The 20,270-nt window shown below is 49.0% G+C and overlaps 1 protein-coding gene across 1 annotated transcript in view; it reads left to right on the top strand.

Moving 5' to 3' along the window:
- Positions 1-18,648, top strand: part of ZNF407 (zinc finger protein 407) — a 430,215-nt gene extending 411,567 nt beyond the window's left edge. The window contains exon 9 of the mRNA XM_032654303.1: positions 16,614-18,648. Coding sequence (XP_032510194.1) covers positions 16,614-17,947 — 1,334 coding nt within the window. The 3' untranslated portion in view covers positions 17,948-18,648. The remainder of the gene's footprint in view (positions 1-16,613) is intronic.
- The last annotated feature ends 1,622 nt before the right edge of the window (positions 18,649-20,270 follow it).

Raw genomic sequence — 20,270 nt, 5'->3', positions numbered from 1 at the left:
ACTAGAAGACTCCATATTGTTCACAGATCCTGTTACCTTAGGCTTTGTTCAGACTGGTTTGGGTTGTTTGGCTTAGAGTTTGCTGGTGGTGTGTCTTCCTTTCCTATTCTTCCAGTATTAGGAACAACCCTCAGTAATCCTTCTGATGGGGAAGTGGGTCTGAGTTTAAAATAGCCTTGTTCCTATCTCATATATATGGCCTTTTTCTAAAACGTGACAGTTGGTAGTGACAAATGAGATTTTCGTTGATATGTTTAAGCTAGGTGGCATGAAATAAATATATTAGTTGTATATTAATTTTATTGTGAGTAAATCATATAAATATGCCAGATATGACTAAAACCATATGATATTTGATTGGTTTTGGGGGGGGAAAGCTATCACTTATTGTACCTGTGGTGTTTAAAATTTCTTACTTTCTACTAAAGATCACCACATACCTAATGTCTTGGGCCAAGACTAAAGATGTTTTTGTATATCAGAGTCTTCTGGGTTCTTACCCTAGTTACTGCTGCAGTCAACTCAGGCTAAACATACTGGTGCAAATTCCATCGTAGCCAAGACTTTCTTCTAGGATATTATTGTAAAGTAAAAGAATGCAGTATCAGCAGTATTTGTCTGAATGAGGACTGTTTTTTTCAGCTAGATTAGGAAAAAAGTATGTATGCATGTAAAATGTAGAGCTGTGATCATCTCGACAGAAAGTTTTATGTCTAACTGGGAATTAAAAGTTACTCATTTTAATTAAAATGCATGTTAATAACTAAATCATTCAAGTTTACATTGTTATGTAGGATTATCAGTACTCAACCTATCTGAGTGTTTAAATTCCTTTTTCTGGCTTAAGTTGGGGCATTCAGCAAAATCATTGGCAAGCCATTGGCCTCCTGCACAGGGACCCTTTGCCTGGAAACAGTGGAAATGTTGCCCTGGAAATGTGGCTGAAGTTTCATGAAAATGAAACATGAAGGCTGCCAGGCCCGTCTGTGCCAGCCTTATAAAACAAAAGCACCAATTTTACCATCATCGTCTTTTGTTCTCCGCGGTGCTGTTCACGTGGCTCTTTCATGAGCGCCAGAGTCGGGGGGCATCCATCGCTCTGCTGCTTTCTTTGCTGCACTGTTTGTTCTCGGCTGTAATACTTGTCACCCCTGCACCCTCTTCTTTTTAAAAAACGGAAACTCGAATGTCGAGAATCTTGAGTCATTTTATAAGGTTTTGTGCTAACAGACCACAGGGCTTTGTTTTTGGACTGCAGATCAGATATGAATTGGGGTGGGGTTGGATGAACATGCTTTTAAGTAGAAGGAGCACATCTACTGCTTACGTAGGTCTCAGAGTCTGTAAACCGGGTATTTTATTATATTCATGTCCATTTTCATTATCTTCATGAATGGGTATTTCCCATCTTAATGTGTAGTACTTGCATGGGATGAACCAAGCCAGTTTTAACATGGCTTCTTTTCATGTTTCTGAATTTCCACTCAAACAATCAGAAGTAATTCTTATTTGAAATCACACTGGGCCAAATACGATGACTGTAAATCCACTTGAGCTGTAATGCTACCATCAGCCCATTAATTTCCAAATCTAAATAACACAGTCAGCTACTGTATTGTGGAGGTGGAGGTGTGTTAAGATATTTAAGAGAATGTTTATTATTCATATCTTAACAGGAAAGGATCTGACTACACCACCTCATTTTTTAAAGGTAACAATATGAGACCAATGATAGATGATGTTTTCTGTAGACTAGACAGTGGTGGGGGTCAGGTTGATCAGCTATCCCCGAGAGTACCGGCATTATCCTGGAATCGCAGAACTCTCCAGCGAGGAGAAGCTGAGAGCACCTGACCCGATGGGTTTTAAACGAGGTACCGAGAGGCCCGGGCCTTCTCAGAAAGGCGGATGGGACGCCGGGCAGCTCTGGAGCCTCTGCCCACTCAGCCCGCACTGCTTCACTTCCCGTCTGTCTCGTATTTGGGTGTTCCGGGGGAAAGGTTTCATCATTCTGATACATAAGGTAAATGCACTCATCATCCAATAGATAGAAAGCCGAGCCAGTCCGCGGCAAGACCGTGGCCATCAGCACCGCGGAGGCCTGTCCCCGCCGGTCCAGTCTCGGGATCTGTCACGGGCAGAACCAGGAGCACGGCTCAGCCCCTTTCAGTGGCCGTGCAAAGAATCCGTGCGCTAATGGCCTCTCTTCCTTGATATTTTCTTTTCATAGTGTTGAATTTAAGCCTAATTAAAAAAAAAAACAAAAAACTTCCTCTCTCTAGATCCACATGATGTTCTGTGAAGGTTCAAGCCGAAAAGTCTCTTATCGGGATTTGGTGTTTTCCTCCCAAATGCCCCTTGCCCTCTGACCTTCAGTATGACCAAGCTAAGTTTGGGCCAGATAAGTTATGTCCGTGACATTTTCTTTGTAGATTGAAAAGGAATGAAGCCTTCTCTATTAATAATGCTGTATCCAAAATTCAAGCTAATTTTGAGTATATCAGTTAGAATGTTTAGTATTCTGATTCTACACATAAATTCAAAAAGTGGGACAATAAAACCAAAAATTGAATAATAAAAGTGTATTTTTAAGAAAGAACCAAGCTCAGTGAGGTGGGCTGGCTAAGTTATCATTTTCAGGGTTGTTTGTCTGTTGGATAGGGAAAACTGGCATACAAGGTTGATCTGTGGTTGTTTAATCACCAGCCAGGACAGTGTGAAAAATAAGAGCAGAAAAAGCAAACAGTGTTTATTCCAGCCAGTAGGAGTCACTAGTCAGAGGGAGGCCCAGACGACAGAAGTTACTCAAAGCACCTGAAAAAAAAGCAGGTGAGGCTGGATTTTCCACCGCTGGAGGCACAGCGCAGGAGGTCCAGGGGAGGCTCCTGTGGGAGCACCCTGGCCCCTGGGCGGGCTGCAGTCCCAGGCCAGCTTTTCTAAGGCGGATTTAATGGAACCTTTCCTAGGAGGTATTTTTTCCTTCCTTTTATGTCTGTGATTTATCCACTGGACTTCCTGGAATTTCTATTAAGAATTCCAGTTATTTAGTAATACTTTTCACAGCTTAGTTACTACTAATAGATACCTTGGCACTCTGTAAATGAGGTAAGACAACAGCTGTTAGACCAGCAAGATAATACAGGCATACAAGCGCAGTAATCAAATGGACACATATAAAAGCTGAGATGTATGGTGTCACTCTCTCTCGTCTGCCCTTTGGCAATTCAGGTTCGAGTTTCTTTCAGCAAATGAGGAATTAATTCAGTACTGTCATTCTGATTGTCTTGCTACTCCAAGAAAGAGTGGGACGTTTTTGTTCAGAAAAACACTTGATGACATTTAATAGTGAATAGAGGTGAAGGAAAACATATGAATTTCCATATTTCTGTAAATGTTATTCCAAGTTTTGAATACCTTCCTTTTCTCCTTTCTATTAATGAAGCCACTAATCAGGTAGTGTTGTATTCTGATTAATGCCGTGTGTGGGTATTCATAACTCAGTACCAATGTGCTCTAAAGGAAAAACGCCAGGATCGTTGTACCATGTTAGTCGTGGAACCTAGGCCAACATATGTCCTGGTTTATCTACAACGGTGTGAGGTCTGCGCCCCCTGTTTCATGTTCTGACCAATCACTGCCCTTGCTTCTCTCAAGAGTATTCAGGTTGGGGGATAAATGCCGTGGTCTTCCTGGTAACACATTACCTATTCGAGACCTACTTGCAGTCTTGATGGTGTTTCTTTCTGACCTTTCACACGGTTGATCACCCTCTTCTTTCACGCCTTCCGCCAGGGTCTTGACTGCCTAGTCATCTCTCTGGCTCTGACTCTTCTCCAGTCACCAGTGTGCCCTCGGTCTCTTTCCCTAACTGAGATCTCCTTTCAGCCTCCCACGCACTGCCTGGGGGAGGTCACCCCTCGTTATTTGGGGCCCCCATCTCGATGCTGGTAGCAGCAAACGTGCAGTTGCCGGCCAAGCCCAACCCTTCCCTTGGCCCAAAGCACGATGCCAAAAAATAAGCAACTAGGTACTTGGTTCTCGCACGGGAATCTGATTCTCAGCTTGACTTCTAAACTGAGAGCTGCACTCTTGAGCGATGCTGGAATCCTTGACATTTTCTGCCTTTAAAAAAAACTCAACTGGAGTATTTTCATACATTTTTATAATTACGTTTAAAATGTTTGCTTTGCTTTGAAATGACAAGGTAAGAGAGCCTGCTATTTGCAAGCACTCATTTGCAAATAACATATTTTGCCTGTGCAGCGTCATTATTCTTGAAAAATTAAGTTGATATGTTTTCTTTCTCTTCGGGATATGATATTGTAGGTATATGGATGTAATATTCCCCCTTTTTAATTGGCTTTTAAAGTAGGAGAGATAACTCTATGTGCTATATAAGAAGCTTGATCAAATGAATACAAGAATCATTCTGGAAGTCCATCGGAGGCAGATTTGCAGAACTCGTATCATAGCACTTTCCCCCTTGACTTACATTTTACTGATCACTGCTCTGACGCTCCCAGTCATTAAGCTGCAGTCTAACGGGGTAAGTTAACTAGTACATGGCCGAGGATAGAAACACGTTAAAATTCTGTAATGGGCAGAGCCGCCAGGCCAGTGTCACACTGACAGCCCCGCGGCTGTGTGTCCTGAGCAGCCTCCGTCCAGGCTCATGGAGCAGAAACTGGAGTCTCAGGCTTTTCTCCTGTTACAGGAGAAAATGTTTAAATTCTTGCGTGACTGATTTCCTTGAAGTCAGAGTGGAAACAGTTGCTTCTGCTGTCCCAAATGCCCCGCGTCCCCCATAGCACCGCAGTGCACTGCTTGCTGGAGGGTCAGAAGGCACCCGGGACCTCGTCCTTGTCCGGGGACCTTGCAGCCCAGACAGTGGCGAGGGGAGTGGGGGGAGCGGCTTAGGACGTGAACTAAAGCAGAGGGGTGCTGTGCTCCGTACGAGGGCAGAGTCCACAGGGAAAGCCCGGGGCTGTTCCACGTGAACCTTTCACCTCTGCCTCCGCCTGGGCCCGGGACCTCTGCCCCACGGGCACCGCTTCCTTCTCTTCCTTGTGTGGAAACCCCTGGTGCCGTCGGGCTAGGCGCTGGCGCAACACAGAGCCTCGAGGTCCCTTCCCACGCTAGGTGGATGTTCGGGGGGAGGAAGCAGAGCTGAACAGGAACAGGGGAGCGAGCACAGGGTCACAGCGCGCTTGCGGGAACGAGCAGCAGAGGCGTGCAGAGCGCGTGTGCGGGAACGAGCGGCAGAGGCATGCAGAGCGCGTGTGTGGGAACGAGCGGCAGAGGCGTGCAAGCTGCAGCTCCCTTTGACAGGTCTGTCCAGGCCCCCGCAGCATCCCCCAGGCCCTCCCCATTTTCTGTCCCCACTGAAACCACGCACGTGCCCTGCCTACACCTCTTAGTCTCTTGCACCTCGGCCCCTGCGAGGCCTCCAGGTGAGGCTCCTTGCATTGAACACCTTTGCCAGAGACAGTCCTGCAGCCTCACCACAATTCGTTCCCAAGAACACAAATGTGCACATGTCATTTCTTTGCTTCAGTGCCTTCCTGTCACTAACAGGTACCCGAATTCACACGCTTGGGCCTTGCGGGATCTGACGAGTCCCGCCTTTTCACTCTGTCCCTCTGTCGTCCTGCCATGCTAAGATTTTGTAGCCAAGCCACACCACTTGCTGGCTTTGACGTATGCTTAGAACGGCGTGGGGTCCTCACCACTCTTTTTTTCGCTTCCTGACAAATTCCTACTCAGCCTTCAAGGCCCAGGTGTCAGTGAGTACTTTCCTGATCCCTAGCCTAGACCAAGTGAGTTCTTTATTTGAAGGCATAGCTATTTGTATGTTATCTAGTTACTTTATATTTTATTTATTGTAATTATTATTATTGTAATTATCTGTCATACCAGTATCTTCACATAGATTATTCATTCCTGAAAAAGTTCACGTTTGCCTTACTGATGTAAGGGATTAAATACAGGAATTTAGCCTCAACGTTAATATTTATATTAATAATATCGTTGCATAAATACTTAAGAAAATGCTCTGAAATGCCCAAGTTCCTGAATTGGAGCATCTGGCAAATTTAAGTTAGTAATATAAGTGGAACTAAAACCTTAGAATACCTAGAGATTTAAGGATTAGTCTTACTGGATAAGTGAGAATTTACCACGAAACACTTTGTTTCTTCGCTGGCTTTGAATTCTCTTGAGGGGTTTCACCTGCTCTGCTGTGCCTTTCTGTCCTGGTGAAATCAAGGGTAAGTAATCACCCATCTTCCTTTGATGACTCAGCATCTTTCAATGCCCAGGTCTGTTATTTGGGAGATGATTTCTTGCTGTCCAATTCAGTTCGTAATGATGTGGAAATTGTGCTGAAAGTATGCTCACCCTAGAGCTTTCTGAGAAATGTCTGTTAGGGATTGGTGTTAGGTCCCCGACATCGTTTGTCTGGTGGCTGTGTTCTGCCCATCGGAGAGCAACCTCGAACTCTCCTTAACAGGGCTGCCCACTTAAAGCCTTTCAACCCCTTAGCGAACCAGTAATATTTCAGAGAGCTGGTTTTCAGGTCCTCCTCTGGATGCAGCCCAAAGGAATCGTGTGATGCTGTGTGCATCCCTGTCACCCTGGCTGGACTCTCGCCTCACTGGATATTGAATCCTGGTTCAGAACCTGCATCACGGAGATTTGCTGGAGGATTTTACAGGTGGCGTGCGCCACTGCTGAGACCCCGGGGCACAAAGCGCTACCTCTAGACACGTGACAGCAGCTACGTGTCCTGCTGCGGTGCTGGCGTCCCACCGTGCACACATCCGCTCAGCTGTCCTGTGCTTTCAAAGGGTCCCTGACCCCTCCCTGCCCCTCGGGAGCACCGCCCGGCAGGAGCAGGGCAGCTGCTGGCGCCTGGCATGTCCATGTCATGGACCTGAGATTTCAATGGCTGGCGTTTCAGCCAGTGTTTCAATTTGTAAGTTTATTTTCATTCATTCCACTCATTTCAAAGCGTTCAAGCCTCAAAATTTGTCTTTTGTTTGATATTTTTAAATCAGTTTTAACTTTTCTTATCCCAGGCATATAAATATTCTGCAATTTTAACAGAGGAGTTTAACTTAGGTATTTAGGAAGATGTTCAAAATAAAGATGGTGGAATTCACTGGCTCAGAAGAAAATATATCATTGTTTTCCACCTTGACCAGTAGTCTCCCCAACCCCGACCCTGCCTCTGTCCTGTCCTCACTGCAGAGAAGGCTGAGTGCCGGGCAGACCAGCCTTAGATCAGGACAGCACCCAGCGCCCCCCCAACTCAGCCTGGTGGACCCCGGGAAGGATAGGCCAACAACCACTACTACTCACTCGAACTTTCACGGACTCGAGTCAGCGTTGACTCTGCTTGTCTTAGAGCTCAGTGGTCAGGTCCTCACTGCCGGACCTTCCTCGGCACCTGCCGCCCACACCTGGGCGCCGGCGCCCCGTGTTCTCACTGTCCAGACTCAGGGTGTCTGCTGTCATCAGAGCCCATCCTCGGGGGCAGGTCCCAGCCACGAGATGCTCAGGGCACCCTCACCCACAGCAGCCTGACAGGAAGGCAGCAGCCGCGTGCCCGGAGCGGATGATTCGTGTAGTACATGGAGAAGATGCGCGCGTTGTTCTGAGTGTACCGGCGCTGCTGCCGCTCGGCCGTGAACGACGCGGGACCTCCGAAAGCCCTGCCAATGATTAAAATACTAACAGTGAGCTCTGCCCGGCTGCAGGTCCCGCATACTGTAAAGTTGATTTTATTGGCCTCTGTGCTGTGACTGAGGAGTGGTTTGCTTTTTACCTTCATACAAAAGTGTCTACGATGGAGACAGACGTCAGCCTGCTCTCATTTCCTCAGCAAAGATAGGAAGGTACTATGAAACATGGGAAATCTGAACCTGCCTCCAAAAGTGAATATGATTTTTTTATAGGGTTTGCCAGAGAAACAAAGGAGGCCAGTTTAATCTGCTGTTGGCCTGTGAAGTCAGCCTTGTTAGCGGAGGCCGACTAACGGCTTGGCTGGGCTTCTTAGTTGCATAATTTTACCTTGTAAGTGCGCGTAACAGTTACAACTTTTGAAAACTAGGCCTTGTCTCCTAATATTGCATTATGTGTATGGGGAGTTTTATAAGTGGTCAGAGCACATTTAGGAAAAGATCGTCGGGCTTCCTAACTTTCTGATTCCATAACTCCAAAAAGAATGTCAGTGCTAGTCTAAGTTAACATCTTTAAGTCAAACGGAGGCAGCCTTGCAGTAAACAGACAGGGCTGCTGTTTATCTGGAGTCTTCGAAGGCCTTCAGAAATGCTGCTGGCCTAAAACTCCACTGCTTGTTCAAGCCCCCAAGCTCCCCAAATGCAAGCCTGTGGGGCGCAGTTTACTTTTCATCAGCTGGTACCACGAGCATGAGACAGGTGAGGTCGGAGGCGCAGGGTGAGAGCCGCACTGGGGAAGCACACGAGTGTCCCAGGTGGGCTCCCCCCATGGTGGCCAGGGCCCACCGTGACCCCCAGAATGAATGCAGGATGCCAAGTGCACTGACACACACAGCCCCCACCCTCCCTACCTGTTCAAGGCATCTGAGCGCTTTCTGCTAGTAAACCACCTGGCTGTTTTAAGAAGTGCTCTTTGAGGGTAAATGACGAGATCAGGGCACCTTACCTTCTAATTTTAGTCCCATTTTGTCACATTCATGAAGCACGATGACACTGTCTGTCACGAGTCAAATTTCCAAAGTTCTGTGGTCACATCCTGATGGACAGGCCTCGGCAGGAGCAGAGAAGCAGTTAACATGCCCTCCCCGCAGCATCCGTGCCCAGAAGCCTGTCAAGATGACCTTAAAGGACTCATCTTCCTGAGGGAGATTTGTGTGTGTGTTTCCCATTCGATCTTCATGCAGGGGAGTGATAGTATATACCTAAGGGTCTGATATAATACAAAATTGCTTAGGGTTTGTGACTTTAAAGGTAAAATATTGTCTTTTACTCTTTGTCACTCTTCAGTGCCCATGGAAATACCGAGGCCCGTGGAGACCCTCCACGCAAAGTTAGAAACCTGGCCGGTTCTGCGTTTCCACCCTAACATTAAATTTATTCTTGGTTTTTCCTGGATGTCTTAGAATTTCTTTCAGGGGTCTTATCTGGTTACCTTTGATCGCTGCCAGTCCTAAGGGTACTCCTAGTGATAATTGAGGAAAAAAGGACTAAGGCTTTTGTTACCTAAATCTGGCTCCTGCCTTATTGTACATCTTCCTTCAGTAAATCTCGCACGGTGTGTCTTATAAAACTGTATGTTTGAACCTATGTGAAAGCTTCTCAGAAATGATGTGGACTTCAGTTAATTTTTCACAGAAAAATAATTTTCCTCATCTCTTCCTATAACATAATGGCCTTCATGAAATTAAGGACAGAGCGATGACTTTAACTATAACTCTCTAACACAGACCGTGGTGCTTATTTGTGGCATAAAGCAGATACTTACCAAAATTATTTATCGGGTTGTCATGTATTTAACACATCCTCAGGCCAGTGCACAGCAGTGTAGGTTTCAGAATGACCAGCACTAAGCCTGTGCTCTGAAATAGGTCTCACTTGTAGAGCCATCACATTCAACAAGCATGCCAGAGTCTGAAGAGCATTTTCATTTTGTTCTCCAGTAACCTCAATACTTCTAATTTGTGTGTGAATTTTATTAACATTGGCCAGAATGCATTTCTAACCCTTGAAAATAATAGACATAAGGTACTGACCGTCCTTTGTTACCTCTCAAAAAGAAGAAAAAGATGGTGAAATTGTCATTTTGGTCCACAGCCCACTACGATCCTGGACCACACTGGCTGTGATCGTCTTTCCTGAACGACTTGGTCGGGGTTTTCTGCAGGGATGCCAGGATGCAGAGCATTCTGTGTGGGGAGCATCGGGCACTTATTCAAGCCTGGGCTGCAGGGGGCGCTCGTGGGGGGCTTCCTGCAGGAATACCGGAATACCGGTTATTTTTATTGTCCAAGAAAATAAATACATTATAGAGCAGTTATTGATATCAATTTGACTGGCTATACTATTGGTGACTGCCATTATAAGGATAATTTATTACCTGCTTTGAAATTTCTAAAAGATTATATTTCATTGAATTTTAATTTGTCATTTTTCCTGCTTTCACTTGAGAAACGTAGAAGCTTTTTTGGCGTTAAAATACGGCTCTTGTTTATTAGCCTAATCTGTTAATATTGTTTCATTTTAATAGACATTAAGTGTGATTTCGTAACATTCTTGTTAAAATTACATCTTAAAACTGAAGTTGAGGAAAATTGTATGTGGCTTAAGAATCACAGTGTCATGTGTGCCCCAAATTTTTATATAAAAGGCATTACTTTCTTACTTGCGTCATATTTGAGGTGCTTTAATTATGACGGTGAGGCAGCCTAGCGTTTTCAAGCTTAGGGCGCTCCCTAAATATAAAATCTAAAACACACACGGTGTCTGAGACGTAACCTAGCAGTGTATAAACATGTAATACCGTTTCAGAAGTAGCTTAGAAATGTAAAATCAATGCTGGCTGCTGGCAGCAAAGTGGCTCACATCGGATGTTAGCACAGGCTTCCCTGGCGTGGTCGACATTTCAGCCACACAAGTCCTTTTAATGCCATCTTTATCTGCTAGGCGATGCATGAAATCTACTTTCGGTTTTAGAACTGCTCATGACCTTTGACCCCTTTAGTGGAGACACAATGTGACCTTTCTGTTGTCATCAGCTTTCATTCTCCTGAAAACTCTATGAATTTTTATTACAAGTTTTTTTTTAAGCCAAGCTGAGTCTTCAACAAATTACTTGACACAAATGAGATGAAGCCGCTGAGGTGAGCCAAGGTTTGCAGCCTGCGCGCAAGCCCAGCCTCTGTCCTGCGGTGCCGTACACCAGTAACTGCTGAGCCTACTACTGGATAAATACATCATTTTATGGAACATTGATTGTTCTATAAACCCAATGGAGTATTATGCTCTATGAGCAAACCATTTAGATTGTGTGTAGAGCACAGAAAATGCCATATTCAGGATGGTGCTAAAAGTGCCATTTGTGTATTTTATGGATGTCATTACAGGGGAAACTTCTCTCCGTAGGCCCTGTTTACTGCAAAATTTTTTAGTCTGTAATGACATTTTTCATTCACAACGTATGCCTTCAAGAGAGGGGGCCTTGTTTTATTTGTTTCATTTGAGTTTACTGCACAAATTCTGTACGTTTTAATTAAATGTAAGCTTAACAAAAGCATAAGGTATTTATTCTGTGAGAAAAAATGATGACAGTAACGAAAGAATAACACACACAAAAAGGAGGTAGTCAGGTAGTAAACCCTGTTTGTAGGTTCTCAGCAGCTCGGCAGACAGCAGAACAGAGCCGTTAGCATGGTTCCGGGGAGCACACGTCTGCAGCCTAACCCCTCTGCTCCTGCGTGACGGAGCTTGTGTTTTCAGCTCTGGAGATGTCCTCTTCAAAGGGGACAGGTGAGAAGGCACTGAGCTCCACAATAATCTTCTGGAGAAGGGAGCCTAATTAGAAAGCACCTCCCTGAAAACAGCTCCTCAAACCGCGCCCCACCCCCTCCGAAAAGAACTCCTCATTTCAACCGCGTTGTAAACTTTCACCGCGTTGAGCTATGGGAAGGCAGTAAAATACCTCTGTACTCACGAAAGAAAGCAAACAAGCAGTGAGTTGGGATCTCATACACGGGCGTAAGGCTGCATTTCACCCGCATTTGTACCTTCTACACGAAGCTACTTATTGTCCTATTGGGAACAGATCCAAAAAAGGCTGATTTAGACACACTATTTGATCAGCTGCTATTAGCATGCCGAAGTCCTATGTTGTCTTTGAAAGCTGTCGAGTGTAATGTAAATAATATGTTGGTTATCGTGCTTCATTAAAGATTTGCGCAGTTTTGGAGCAATAACAGTGACGAAGCGGCTAAGGATAAAATCTGTACAGACTTGCTGTGTTCCAGATACTGTATCCATCTGGCCGTTTGCATCAGTGAGCATTACAGCTCATAGTTACTAGAAAGATCTCAAAAATTGAAGTTGATGTGCCCAGTAAATTCTTGGTCACAGCCCGGTCAGACTGTAAAGTTACAGAAGAGATTCACATTAGTTTAAATGACACTTGAACTTCTACGTAGCTCAACATGAATTCATTATGGGCGAAATGGAAGAGTCTTCAGTGGGTGAATCTTTTTCAATCTGATCGAGGCTGTTACATTTTATAGGTGCTATTTTTCAAAGCAGTAGTGACAGCACTCGAAGTTATTCAGTTGCTGAATCAAAGATAGACCTGCACTCACGTTTATGAACCGCGATGGGCTCACTGGGCTCGGGCTGAGCCGAGGTGAAGATGTTGTTGATGATGAGCTTTGTCACACCCCACGGTGACAGCAGTATTTACCCACGTAGTCCACTTAATGGTCTGGACGTGGCTTAACCCACCTCCGGATTCAGATACAGTCAGTAAAGTAGTTCAGAATGGCGTAATTATCAGTGCCGCACGGGATCCAGAGGATAATTCTGCACCCAAGAGGCTTCGTGTCCAGTCGCAGACTGAAGAAGGGAATTGCCTGGACTCGAGCCTGTAGCATTTCCCTCAGAGAATACCAAAGAGCAGGGTATCTGTTCTCTCCCAGCTACAGTAGTTCCTCCTCTTTTAATGTAAGGGCAGTAATCAGGTAGGGACGGGGGAGGGTGATTTGAAGGATGCCTTATTTATGTTTTGTATCCATATTTCTTTTTTTCTCCCAAACTCTAAACTGAAAATGACCTTGGATTTAGAGAATGGGCAGAAACAAACTGGATCAGGTTCAGAGTGTAAGGAAGGCACGGGCAGTGTTCCATCCACGGGAGAAACGTAGAGGCAAGGGGAGGAGTTGCAGGCCTAGCAGAGGAAGACGTTGGCAAGTATGGTAGACAGGAGATCTTGGGGTCCTAGCAGGTGGCAACTTGAGCAGAGATGGCGACACCCACCAGGTGAGACCCAGGCCTACGTGGAGGGGTGAACTCAGAGCCTGTGGGGTGCCTCACCCATCGGGCAGGGCTTCTGCTCCTACGCTGAGCCCCGTTCTGACCTCTTTGACGAGAGATAGTTCAGGAAGATTAAAGTTCAGAAAATGCCCACACGATTAGGTTAAAGCATACGGACCACAGGGGACTCAGCCCTTTTCTTCTAGGGTCTGAGTGGTTTAACCTGATTTCATGCTTATCTTCTGAACTCTAATCCTCCTGAGGGTCCCATGGCGAAGGGTGTGTTTTCCTTTTGTAAAGCAGAGGGTCACGGGGAGGTGGAGGGGATATCTCTAAGGCAGGCACATCCCTGGGCAGGTGAGCTTAGACACACTGGGCTGATTCCCTAAAACTCTCCATCTGCTCACATAACCTTGGGCCAGCCTGCAGAGACCCTGGGGTAGGATTCCCAGTGTGGGGACTGCTGCCCTGTGCCATGACCGCCTGGCACCCCGCAGTGGGTGCTCGGTGGCTGCTTGCCACTGAACACCTCAGTCAGAGCTGGCTGGGAGCCTGCTTGTGTGGTCCCCATTGTCCCCCCCTTTCCTAGGAGGGTAAACAAGAGAAAGCCATAGTTAGGGAGATCATTTAGCTGGAATCGGCGACATTCGGGACCGTCCTCTGGGAAGGTTTGAACAGCTTTTAAGATGTGATGGTAGGGACTTCCCTGGTGGTCCAGTGGTTAAGACTCCGAGCTTCCACTGCAGGGCGCATGGGTTCGATCCCTGGATGGGGAACTAAGATCCCACACGCTGCAGTCAGAAAAAAAAAAAGATGGTTTATGTTGGCCTGGTTGGTGAGGGCACGGCTGGACCTGGTTCACCTGCCGCTGACTGCCCAGCCCCGAGCAGCGTCCGCTGGGCCCAGTGTTCCGCATTCTCTGAATGAGCAAACAGGATTTTCTGCTCCTGGGGATGGTCCCATTGACCCACAGGTCTTTTCCTGACCACGGAGTCTGTGGTTCCATGAGCTTTCTAAGATTCGCACTATAGAGAGTTCTCTGAGAAAGAATAAATGTTCATCGTTCCTAATCTTTGCTTACAAAAATGGATTACTTACACATTTCACTTCCTCACTAGGAATCAGAGCCTCGGAGGCTGAAAGTACATGGTGTACTTTCGGAAAATCAGTCCCGAGGACGCACCCCAAGCTTTGCCCCCACTGACCCTGCAGCACAGGGCCCCGGGAGACCCCGTGGCTCCCTCACCCCGACCCAGTGGGAGGCTGCCTCTGGCCTCAAGAGTTAAGGGGGATGCGGTGGCTTGACTTCCTGAGACTTCTGACCTGTGAACCTGTGGACGCAGAACATGAAACGTCCCAGCACACACAGAATGGGCCAGGAGTTTGCATTTTTATAACTTCACATATGATTCGCAATCCGGGACTATTGCCTACAGTCTGGATGTGAGCCCGCTGTGTCCTCTTGGTAAATATGATTTAACAGCTTCTGTGGTTCCTGCCTGAGATGCTGTACCTGCTGAAAGGCAGGCCTTGTCTGGGTCTTTGCTTAAAGTGGACTCTGTATTGAAAGAAATGCTTTCATACGGACTGGCACCAACACAGTAAGCAAAATTGGTGGCTTATGTTTAAGGGATGTTAGCAATAATAATCTAATAAGTCTTAATCCTTTTTTCTCCTTTGGTAAGGGTAAAGTGTGCTTTTCTTTAAAAAAGGACCTACATGAGGGAGACTAAAGTGGAATATTTTTAAAAAGTGGTTTGCCATTGAGATAAAGAAATACTATAGATCATTTAGAGATCATTCTCTTACTTAGGAGGGAAGGAGGCTGTAATAAAAAACTGATAGAAAATTAAGGACTTGAGGGAGAAAATAGGAACTCTGTTTAAACTCTTTTTTATGAAGACAGAGACAACAATTTTCACTCATACTTTCCCCGTCGAGTTACTAAACAAGCGTCGCCTGTGTCACAGGTGGCACTGGGGGCCGGGTGTGCACACACCCTGCCGTCCTCAGCACCCGCCCCTGCCTCTCACCCTCCCCGCATCCTTCCTCTTCCACCCTCGGTTCTGCGGCCAGAGCCTCCTTTTTGTAACGGGAGACCAGCTCAGGCCTGCAGCCCCGGGATCTGTTAGATGGGCTTGAAACTCTCAGTCTGGCGGCAGCCGCAGGCCTCTCAGGGCTGCTCTGCCTTCCTGGGCGGGCAGATGTCCAGACTTCAGATGCAGACTGAGAGGGACAGTTGCTGTCTGATGGGACCGACCATCAGGGCTGAGGCCAGCAGCCTGCAGGCGCTCTCTCCTCAGTCCTGCCCTCCTCTGGGCTCTCCTGACCTCTGCATTTTGCATATGCCTTTGTCCCAAGGGCTTATCTCTGCATTTTCTGAAACAGTCACAGTGTTTTCACTAAGAGGAATTTGGGGCTAGTATTTATGATAATAAATGCTGTACCCTCTGTCACAGTTCTAAAACAGATGCACTCGTTTTACTTTCCTGCTTGAAAACATTCAACAGGTGTCTTCTCTCCACAGACTGTGGTCCAGATGTCTTAGTGCCTCCTGTCAGAAGAGGCCCGGACAGCCTGGCGGGGGCCGAGCTATCTAATCCCCTAAAAGCCAGCCCAGCCCAAGCCCCCGGCCCCCCAGACTCACCTCTGCTTGGCCCTGGGCTGCTCTGTCTCCAGGCTCTTCCCCTTCCCAGCCCCAAGGGAGAGCTTGAATATTCCTTTCCCTCCGGCTGGCTGTGAGCCTGAGTGTGTTTATTCTCTGCTGTAGTGCTTCTCACCTTACACGATATTTAAGTCATTCAACAAACGCATCTTTGCTGAATGGTGGCTGCGTGCCAGGCGCTTGGCCAAACGTCACAGCGACAGAGTGGCATCGGCTCTCGTGGCTGACGCGGCTGCGCACTCAGTTCTGGCCTGTCCACCGCCCCTGAGCCCCGGCGGCAGAGCCCCTGCATCTGGGCTGGGCGCCCGGGGCTCTGCCCACAGGCCTCCGGGGAAAGGGGGGGGGGCACGCCTGGCGGGCCAGCCGCCTTTGCCCCCAGCTTAGCGCCCGACACAGAAGGTGAAACTCATAGAGCTGTGTTTATCCAGGGCTTATTTATCAATTTAATATGCAGAGCTTTCATTCTTTTTGTTGAAGAAACAAATGTACTGTAGCTAATATTTGGACATTAAAAAAAAGATTTTTCCTTTGGGTTAGGAGATACTGCTACTGACTGTTACTGGTCTGCACCCACCACCACCGACTGAGTATCTTGTTAGAAATGACCGTAATTGAGAGGACTCGACCGTGTCCCTTCCCCAGGAGCTGAAAAGCGAAGGGAGGCCGATGAGATTGTATCCGGACAGTAGACCAGAGGTGTGGGCATCGCTCACTCACAGCACAGACGTCCTCTGTGACCGCTCTTAGCCGGGAGCGCCTGTGTCAGACTCCTCCGAGCGCCCAGCGCCGGCCCGAGGCCCTGAGGCTGGGAGCCGGCTGCTCTGAGCAGCTGAGGTTCTAAAGCTTCTACGGAAGAACTGTCTTACTTTTAAGCCTGAAAGTCATTTTTCTGGACTCTAACTGGTCCCTGTCTCCCCTAGGCATTGTGTCCAAGTCCTACGAATGCCGTCTGAAGGGCCAGGGGGCCACGTTCGTGGAGACGGACAGCCCCTTCACGGCGGCCGCGCTGGCGGAGGAGTCTCCGGTCAAGGACAGGCCCCTGCGGGGCAGCAGGAGGCCGGCGGCGCCGCCGGAGCCGGTGCAGCAGGTCATCATCATACAGGGCTACGACGGGGACTTCGCCCTGGACGCCTCCGTGGAGGAGACGGCCGCGGCCACGCTGCAGACGCTGGCACTGGCCGGCCAGGTGGCCCGGGTGGTGCACATCACGGAGGACGGGCAGGTCATCGCTGCGGGGCAGAGCGGGGCGCCCGTGGGCGGCGGGGCGCCCGGGCCTGGGGTGCCGGAGCAGCTGGCAGACGGAGCCACGCAGGTGGTGGTCGTGGGGGCCCCGATGGAAGGCCATGGCATGGACGCACCCCTCAGCCCCAGCGGGGCTGCAATTCAGCAGGTGACCAAGCAGGGGATTCTCGACCTGGCCGAGGCCGGCATCCCCCCGCCGGACACGGCCTCGGCCTTGGACGCCCTGCTGTGCGCGGTCACCGAGCTGGGAGGGGCGGAGGGCCGGGCCGCGGCCGAGGAGAAGGGCAGGGCCGGCCCCAGAGACGTGCTGGTCCCGCTGCCAGGGCAGGCGGCGGACCCCGCCGCAGCCCCGGCCGAGGCCCGCGAGATCCACGTGTGCCATGACGTGCAGGACGGTGGCACCGCCCTGGAGCCCGCGGGGGCGCTGAGCCGCGCGGTCCGGCCCGCGGCCCTGATCGCGTCGCAGGAGCGCGCCCAGCTGGCCTTCAGGAAGGTGGTGCAGGGCGTGCTGCAGTTCACAGTCTGCGACCCGGCCGCGGCCGGCCAGCTCATGAAGGACGGTGTCACGCAGGTTATCGTGAACGAGGAGGGCACCGTGCATATGCTGGCCCGGGAGGGCTCCCAGATCATCATGCAGGAAGCCCAGGCCCACGGCCAGCGCGTGGACCTGGCCGAGTCGGACGGCGAGATCTCGCAGATCATCGTGACCGAGGAGCTGGTCCAGGCAATGGTCCAGGAGTCCGGCGGCGGCTTTCCCGAGGGGGCGACTCATTACATCGTGACAGAACTGCCCCCGGGGGCGCAGGACGAGACGGGCGTCTACTCGCACACCGTGATAGAGACGGCCGGCTCTCAGGAGATCCTGCAGGCCGGGGCCGCACTCAGCGCCGAGGCCGTGGTCCCCGGCGAAACAGAGCAGCTGACGAGCATGGTCATATACACCCAGGAGGGCTCCCCGGCGGCCGCGGTAATCCAGAGCCATAGAGAGAGCAGCGAGCTCCACGATGCCTGAGCCCGGAGCCTTGCCCCACCCCCGGCACCGGGCGGACGCGGAGCGACCAGCACCCAAGGCGCGTGCTCCCTGCGCTCCGTTTGCAAAGCCTTCGCGACAGTGACGGCTGCCGCCCGGGAGCGCACACAGGCTCTGGGCCGGGTGACGTCCCTGCCGACCGCGCGCACGGGGCACGTGGACGCGCAGGGCGGGAGCCCGGCGCGTGTGGGGCGGGGCCGTCGGAGGCAGGTCTGTCTACTGTTTGGTTCTTCTCTGGATGCTCTTCCCTCTGTTCTGTCCGCTGTGCTGACGAGAAGCTAAGTTGTTTTCTCTTTCGTCCCCCCCACAAATGTTGTGGAAGGACTGTGCCCCAGCAGTAGAAGAGTGACAACAGTGTGTCTCATAGCTTGAGACACAGCTGCCCTTGCAGTCCAGCATGTTGCTGTTTTAACATTTTATTACACGTTTGGTTAAAAATTGCAGCTACACGTATTACCATGTCGAAGCGGCCGGCTCCTCTTCATTTTTCTGGAAATTTTAGGATCGCAGCGTCCCCAAACCAAAGGCAGCCTGTTCATTTCATGTATGGATTTCCTCCCTTCAGGCATCGTAGGTGTGGTCATCGCCCTGGTTGCTTCTGCTTAAAAGATTCCTTCTTAAGCCTACGGTTAAGAAAAGCCTTGGCGTTTATATTCAGTTAAAATAAACCTTGGTTAAGAAAACCCAATGCTTCTAATTTTGACTTAGTTTCATACAATAAAGTCTATATGAAATGTGCACTCTGGAAAATATTGTTTGTATCAATATTTTGCTTTTATAGCAAATGTTTCTTAGTGTCAATATCACATTCGCAGGATTTCTCTGTGGTTTCTGTCCACGTGAAAGAGCTGACATCCAACATTAGTGGTAGAGAGCCGTGCCCCGCAGCCTCGGCCCCGGCAGGACTGTCTGTGCTTCACTGTGGGATCATCGCAACTGTGGACGCGAGTTCATAGCCGGGTGACTCGTGTCTTGATACGACTGCTCCTTTTCCTTTTCCAAAATTGTAAAATCATCCCCTCCCCCAAATGCAAAGGTTGTTTCTGTTCTGTTTCTCTTTTCTTTGAAATAAAAATTATAGCATTAAAAGATAATGATGACATTTTCTTTCCAGCAGCCAACCAATCAATGGGCAGCTGTAAAAACTGAAGAGAACTGGCCTGCGTCTGACACTCATTTCCCTTCCCCATCTGCCCACGTCGAGTGTGCTGGGTTCCGCCGGCCATCTCTGCAGCCCAGTGCCGTTTTCTCAATGTTTGGCACGTGGCCCAGTTAGATTCTGGTGACAGTAACGTAGTCTGTCATGCTTAGTATCTAAAAATTGAGACGATCAGAAGGGAGAGAAGGAAGAGAAAATGGCACCGTTTTGGTCTAAATGAAAGTCCCGTTTACACCTTCCCTGAGAGGTGAGCTTGGAAACGAGCCTGGCTGGGTTGCTCAGCCGGCTACCCCTCCCCTGACCTCGTCCTCAGAGCCCTGAGTCCCACCCATCCGAGGGCACCTCCCTTGATACAGCTGCCCCTCCAAAAAAATAAAAGGGAAAATTTCGGGTTTGATACCGTGATTCAGAACTAGCTGGGTACGACTTGCTCCAGGTGCTTAAAAACGGCCGGGCAGTTCCGCTGCTGTCCAGCACCGTCTTAGGCAAACAGTGACAGCAGCAACTCCCGCGTGCTGTCGGAATGAAGGTGACCTTTACAAAATGATGCCCCTCGCCAAGCTTCTCATACACGTTTAAAAAAAAAAGGGGGGGGGGGGCGTGTATGTTTTTCAGTGAGAATATTTCTTCTTGATCATTCCTCCCTTAGCTGTAGCCTGCGGCCCTTGGCTTGGACGCTAATCCCTAGCCGCGCTGAGTGCTGTACGGCTAACCTTTCTGCCGCAGTCCTGGGTGTTGACACTGACATGCTGCAGTTTACCGTTTGTGATTTATTTAGCGTAAATATGTCTCGGGTGGCATTTAATCCTTCATGAAACCAGTGTAGCCTGCAGTGTCAAACCAGCAATCACGTTGTATGCGCTGTGAAAGGAGCAGGCCTTTGCAAAGGAAAATTGGACCGAAGGTGTTTCAAGGCTCCGAAGGACTGCAGAGGAGTCACTAAGCTCGTGTGTCCTGTAATTACCTGTAGAGCCGGGTTAACGTGGGCTCCCGTTTCTCTCTCCCTACACAGCTACTGGAATGTGAGGGGATTGAAGCAGCACATACACAACTGTGGGCCTCGGAATGATGAGGCGCAGCCGAGGGCGATGCGGGCGCTCTCCCCGCAGCTCAGTCGTCTGCAAGGGACACACGGCGAGCCTTAGC

Source organism: Phocoena sinus, chromosome 14 (genome assembly GCF_008692025.1).
Source record: "Phocoena sinus isolate mPhoSin1 chromosome 14, mPhoSin1.pri, whole genome shotgun sequence".
Lineage (NCBI taxonomy): Eukaryota > Metazoa > Chordata > Mammalia > Artiodactyla > Phocoenidae > Phocoena > Phocoena sinus.
Note: the sequence above shows the minus strand (reverse complement) of the source record. Positions and strands in the feature narration are given on the sequence as shown.